Source organism: Nicotiana attenuata, unplaced genomic scaffold (genome assembly GCF_001879085.1).
Source record: "Nicotiana attenuata strain UT unplaced genomic scaffold, NIATTr2, whole genome shotgun sequence".
Classification (NCBI taxonomy): Eukaryota; Viridiplantae; Streptophyta; class Magnoliopsida; order Solanales; family Solanaceae; genus Nicotiana; species Nicotiana attenuata.
Window position 1 is genome coordinate 43571 of NW_017674529.1, and position 6327 is coordinate 49897.

The window sequence follows — 6327 nt, forward strand, 5'->3', positions numbered from 1 at the left end:
ATTGAGAGATCAGAGAAGATGCAAAAGAACAAGTCTGAAGCCTCCTCAAAGCGCGGTTTGCAGCCAAATTATGTGGCCGCAGAAGCGTATGCGCGGCCGTAAAATCTCTCCAACTGACAAGCACTGCAAGAGCAACATACTGAAGCGCGGGCCGCAAAACCTTCCGAAGAGCATTTTTGTTATCGAATTTCAAAGCACTATAAATAGATGAGAACACTTTTTTAGGGTGACTTTTGTACTGTAGTAGCTGCTAGTGGTTATACTTAGTCGTTTTGGGCAATTTGTGACTAAAATTAGAGAAGACCCATTAATTTTACTCTTTAATTCTAGTTTTATGTCTTTAATTACTTCTTCTTTTTTATTTTTCTATGTCTATGATTATGAGTAGTTAGATTTTATCTAGGGTTGTGATCCAATGTAGTATGTAAAATTTATGGGTATTTAATATTAATGCTTGTTAGTGATCGGGTGTATGTTATTTAGCCTTGTTTATGCTTTTATTCTACAATTAATGGTTGAGAATATTATTTCATGCCCATTTGACTCAGTTCTTACTTGAGAAAGATGAGCTTAGTCTAGAAAAACTTGGCTAACAAGAAATTGAACTAGTTGAAGTTTTGATTAGTTTGATTAAACAACTTGAACTAGAGATAAGGATAATCCAACTTGGACTCATAATCAATTGATTTGATTGATACTCATTTGGTCTTGATATAGCCAATTCGGGCATAATCACTCTTTGACCGAGAGGTATTGAGTGGATACTTGAGCATTGAGAATCATAACACACTCCGATCTACCAAACAAACATAGATTTACCTATGAACAAGTCTGAGTTCAAGTGTCTAAATGAAAAAATCGAACAAGTTTAAGGGGTTGCATATGTATTTAGGAATTTACCTATGAACTTTTATATATATAGAGAAAGAGAGAATGTTAAGTGATATACATTATATAAAACTTCATAGGTAAATTCAAAATTTGAAGCTTATGGGTTCAAACAATAACCTTAATTAGGAATTATTTAATAAATTTTAATTTTAATATATTATATATATAGAGAGAGAATTTCGATAAATATTGTGAAGCCACATGGGACTTAGGACATTGACATTGTAGATCCGCCTACAAGTCATGCCTTATTGGCCCTTTATTATGCACGCCATCTGGTAAGAAACGTAAAGTATTTTTCCCTCTCGATTTCTCCGTACAGCAATAAAGAAATAGCAAAAAATATTCGGCGCACATGATGGTCCTAAAATTCGCATCCACATCGTTCCTTTAAAAATAGTCTGCAGAGGCGGGTAAATTTCGAAAACCAATTTCATTTCAATCCAAAATTTTCATTTTTCCAAATTCATTTCCCGCCCTCTACAAGAAATAGAAAAACCCCCCAAACCGAAAACAAAATCTATTTACAAATTACAAGTAAACTTTCCCTCACTACTCTCTGCTTGTACAATGGCTGTTGCTTCAGGTTCTAAGCAAAAGGAAGGAAAAATGAAGAGCCCAACGAAGAAGAGGAATAAGGAGTCTCAAGAGCAATCGGAAAAGGTTATTTCTACTCCTGCGAAGCGTAACAATTGTCCCGGAGTACGTCTTGTGGGTGGGCGAATCTATGATTCTTTTAATGGCAAGACATGTCATCAGGTACTATACTTACTATATCGTCACTGATTAATAACAGATTATGCTTGTGTTATATCTATTAAATGGTCTGTGATTACTCTACTTGATGTGCTAATCAGTAGGAAAGCTGATAAGGGACTGAGGTTTCGGTGACTTGTTTTAAATTTAGGAAAATGTTTTGTAAATTGTTGTAATTTGTTATATATGATGAGGACCACGAGGAGACTTACTGGATTATTTGATTCCAAAAACCATCATTCATGGGTTGACGTTGATCCATGAAGGGCAGATGTAGAGTTCTAATTTAGTAGTTTTGGCTCAAACTTTTATTTGTTTAAAAATTCACTAAATAAGTACAAACAATTGATTTTGAACCCAGATGAGTTATGTTAGAATCCTGAACTCAATCCCTTATTAAAGTTTAAACACTCTTAAACGTCAAAACTTGAATCTGCCTCTGTCCATGATGTAGAGTAAGTGAGTTCAGTGTTGCAATTAGGATGACAAGCAAATGTTGCTTCAAGAGAGAAATGAGTTAGGTTCCCTTAATATATGAATTCTAATGGGGTTATAGGGTTTTGTTTCAATGGCAAACATAGTGTAGGATGTGACGTGCAGTAGGTGCATGTCATTATTCCAAATTTTGGGTGGTGAACTGAATTTGGTAATTAAGTGGAGAAGGGTAGGGGGGTGAGCCATTTTCATTGAGAAGTTTGAACATAGTGGACTTTTTGTTTATAAATAAAAATATCGATTCCAATGTGCTTCTAGGGTTATGGTTCAATGGCATAGGGTAGCATGGGATGTGTGGTGGGTGCATGACATCATTTTTCAATTTTGGGCGGTGAACAAATCTGGTATTTAAATGGGAAGGGTAAAGGGGTGAGCCATTATGCACTGCGAAGTTGGAACATAGTGGAGTCGTTGTTTATCAAAAAAAAAAAAAAAAAGAAGAAGAAGAAGAAGAAGGATATAGATATCAATTGCCTTAGAGCCAAAAGCAATGGGTTTGAAAACACGTTTATACTCTAGGTCTAGCCCTGTTACTGCATATGCAGTCTATTCCCATTTAAGTTTTTGCTCTTGTGAAATTATTACTACTATCTTTTTTTCCCTAGTGATTTATGTGCTTCTGCTTCATTGCATTGTTCATTAATGTAGTATTTATTGTTCAAAATCAACATTTACCCTTCATATGCATTTTCTGCTGCTTTTGGATGGAAAAATGTACTGCCACCATATTGCTACTTTTGGATTTCTTAATTAGTGAAGCATGTTTCTAACTTTGTCTATATTTTCTGAAGGAATTTATTTCTGCACTAGACACAAGAGTCAAGACTGTTGTAGAAATTAATGCAAGATTTCATTTTGTAGCCAAGCATAAAGGAAAGAGTATTCTCTTTTTTCCTGCTTTGGTTTCACAGGAGATGTAAAGTTCTCTTGATGAAAGAGCCTAAAAACTGAACAATGGTTTTGGGGACTTTTCTTGCATTTTCAAGTAGAAGTTATTATTTGAATAAATTAATTTGGATAAAAATGTATTTGAAGCAAGACAAACCTGGCGAAGCTTTATGCTTCTTTACGGCATTTTGGTTAATGTGAACTGTCATTTGTGTTAACATGCGGCTCTTGCACTACTCGTTGTCCATTTCACATTACTGGGTGCATAGCATTGCAGATTATTAACTTATCGTCCTTCATCCTTTTGTTCTTTCAGCATCTCTTGTACTAACTTTTTACTGAACTTCATGCAGTGCCGCCAAAAGACAATGGACTATATGGCTGCATGTAAGAATATGAGAAATGATAAGCCTTGTCCAATTCGTTTCTGTCATAAATGCCTATTAAACAGGTTAAAAGTCTTCCATCTTAATTTTTTCTGACAACCACTATTCTTTTTATTTAAATGTGTACTTATGTTTTGTGAGCTTTTGAACTAGGTATGGTGAGAAGGCAGAAGAAGTATCACTTTTGGAGGATTGGAAATGTCCAAAATGCAGAGGCATTTGTAACTGCAGTTGTTGCATGTGTGTAGCCTTCTTTAGTTTGTTTTTAATATTTATTCTTTCTAAAATAAATTTTAACATGTTCTTGGCAGCTTAATACCGAGTACTGACTAACTCAATTCCCAGGAAGAGACGAGGTTGCCAACCCACCGGTATACTTGTGCACACAGCAAAGGCAACAGGATATTCTTCTGTTTCAGATATGCTGCAGACTAAGGGGCTTAATAATATTGATCGCATCAAAGTTCTGAAAGACACGAATACTACAAACAATGTAATTTTGCTTTGATATCATTATTTTGACACTGATAATAGGAAATATTTGTCTGATTGTTAGCTCTGATACCTTGTTTCTAAATATTGACAGGAGGAAAGCATTGTTTCTGCTGAAAATCAGGGGAAGGAAAATTGTGTTGAAGGGGTGATAGACTTAAATATGCATACTTCTCATTTGTCAAAAAGTCCCAGTGTGGGATGTAAAAGGAAAGTGGTTAGCGAAAAGCCCGATGGAAGGCTTTCGTTAAAGGAGAATAATCCTCTTGGCAAGGGAAAATCTAAGAGAATCAAGCAAGAGGGAGCAACTGAAGTGAATGGTAAGACAAACAGTCATAATAAAAGGAGATCAGAGAATAATGAAGTGAGTGACCTTGGTGTACAAAACATTCCATCTTCTGAAGATAGTCCACATGGTGGTGAAAAGAAGCCAAAAAAATTGATGCAAGGTCAACCAAGATCAAATTTTGATAGCAAGAGAGGTGCTGTTGCATCAGTGAAAGAAACTCTATTAGGAAAATCTCAAGATTCTAGAAAGAACAACAAGGAAAGATCTGTCAAGGAAGGTTCTGTGGAAGATAACACTATTGAAAATAAGGATCCTTTTGCCTTAACTTCATTGCCCCAGGGCACTGGTTTGACAGCTGTTGGTGGCATTGATCTACAGTCGGAAGATATTGGGAATGCTTTACAATTTTTAGAGTTCTGTGCGGTTTTCGGAAAGGCAAGTAACTTAATACCAATACAAACTCTATTATGACAGCATGGTAAAAATATTTTTCATGCATTGAAGCTGTAATGTGGATGAGCACTTGTCATAGCTTCATTACTGAATTTCATGCTTTCCTACACATAGGCTACTGTTTGTTTTTCCTTAGTTCATTATTTCATTTTTGTTTCCCAAATCTTGAGACTTGGTACATAGGGTATATCTGTTGGCGAGCTGCTAAGCTGAACACAAGTTTTATTGCCAGATTTCTTATGGAACATCTGTTTTCCACATCTAGTGTGCTTTCTTATCCACTTGCTTTGTTGCCAGTGGCTCTTTTCTGTTTCTAGATCTGTGGCATTTAGGAGGTGTACACAATTGGCTGATCAAATTTTACATTTCTCAATTATTCTTCTGTTCACATTTGATAGATTCTTGACATCAAGAAAGGGCTACCAGAAGCTGTTCTTAGAGATATAATGCAGGGGAGAAGTTCACGACGTGGAAAATGTTCTTTGACAATGCAGTTTCTTAGTAACTTGCTATCATTTTTAAAGGACGAGGATGAGGAAAGGTATAACTTTTTCTTCACATTTGTTTAAGAAGCACATTTCTTACATCTTCTAACATTTATATATGAATTTATTTTCCAGATTTTCAGCAGTAACTTCAACAGAAGGGAAAAACACATGGTATGCTGATATTAAAATGTGCATCTCAGAATCCCCCAGTGTTTCAAGAACCATGGGCTTGGATTCTTTAAGTGATGGAGCTGATCAATTTGAGAACTTGAGTCCCTCAGAAAAGCTCAAGATATTAAATTTTATCTGCGATGAAGTCCTTGAAACTGTGTAAGTATTGTCCTAGCCTTTTCCTTTCATCATTGTGTTTTCTATTATCTGTTTGTCTTTTTGTTGAAGTGAATTTATATCTTTTTCCAGAAAGATAAGGGATTGGATTGACGATCAAAACACAAAATTTGCTGAAAGGGCAAAGGAAGCAAAAGAAAAAGTTATTGCTGCAAAAGATGAGGTATGGAGGATATAAAAACAAACTTAACCTCATTGTGTGTCAAGTTACGAAAGCTAATATATGAAATGTTATTACTTGTATAGGAGAAGCGCCTGAAGCAGAAAATGCAGGATCGGATAGCTCAAGCCCTAATTGCGAAGAATGGTGCTCCACTCTCAATATCGGAACATGAATCAATTGTTTCTCAAATTAAATGTGAAGCAGCAGAAGCTCATGCTTCTGTGATGGAGTCGAAGAACACTTATTCAAAGTGTACGTTCTTATTCTACATGCAAGTTTTAAGTTCATTTATTTTACATGTATGACTTGCATAAGTGTGCATATCTAATCAGTCATGTTAAAAGGAAGCCCAAAATGGAAAGACATGTTAATAAAGTAGATTTTCTGTTCATGATGGTGTTATGTGGACCAATAAACGACTTGTTATATATTTTCTATTCTAGCTCTAGAACCATGTCATCAGTTATTACCTTATAGGATATATAGAGCCCCAAAAGAGATTCTAAGCCTTTTGCTTTAACATGGAGTAAGTTTCGTGCTAGTACACCAACTTAAAGAGGCGCAATTAAGTTAGACTAGTTACATTCATTCTATTTGTCTCACTCTAGATTGAATAGAAGGTTTTCCTTGTTCACTTGCCATAAATAATGTTATTGGCAAATCTGATTCCTAAACCAG

General features: G+C 35.4%; 1 protein-coding gene across 1 annotated transcript in view; it reads left to right on the forward strand.

Annotated features, from left to right (window-relative positions):
* Positions 1-1342: 1342 nt before the first annotated feature.
* The window catches only part of LOC109218827, a 6126-nt gene continuing 1141 nt past the window's right edge, over positions 1343-6327 (forward strand). The window contains exons 1-9 of the mRNA XM_019383221.1: positions 1343-1650; positions 3384-3481; positions 3570-3656; positions 3762-3909; positions 4003-4632; positions 5049-5191; positions 5271-5468; positions 5559-5649; positions 5733-6327. The exon at positions 5733-6327 is cut by the window's right edge and continues 1141 nt beyond it. Of these exons, the coding sequence (XP_019238766.1) occupies positions 1462-1650; positions 3384-3481; positions 3570-3656; positions 3762-3909; positions 4003-4632; positions 5049-5191; positions 5271-5468; positions 5559-5649; positions 5733-5954 (1806 nt within the window). The 5' untranslated portion in view covers positions 1343-1461 and the 3' untranslated portion in view covers positions 5955-6327. The remainder of the gene's footprint in view (positions 1651-3383; positions 3482-3569; positions 3657-3761; positions 3910-4002; positions 4633-5048; positions 5192-5270; positions 5469-5558; positions 5650-5732) is intronic.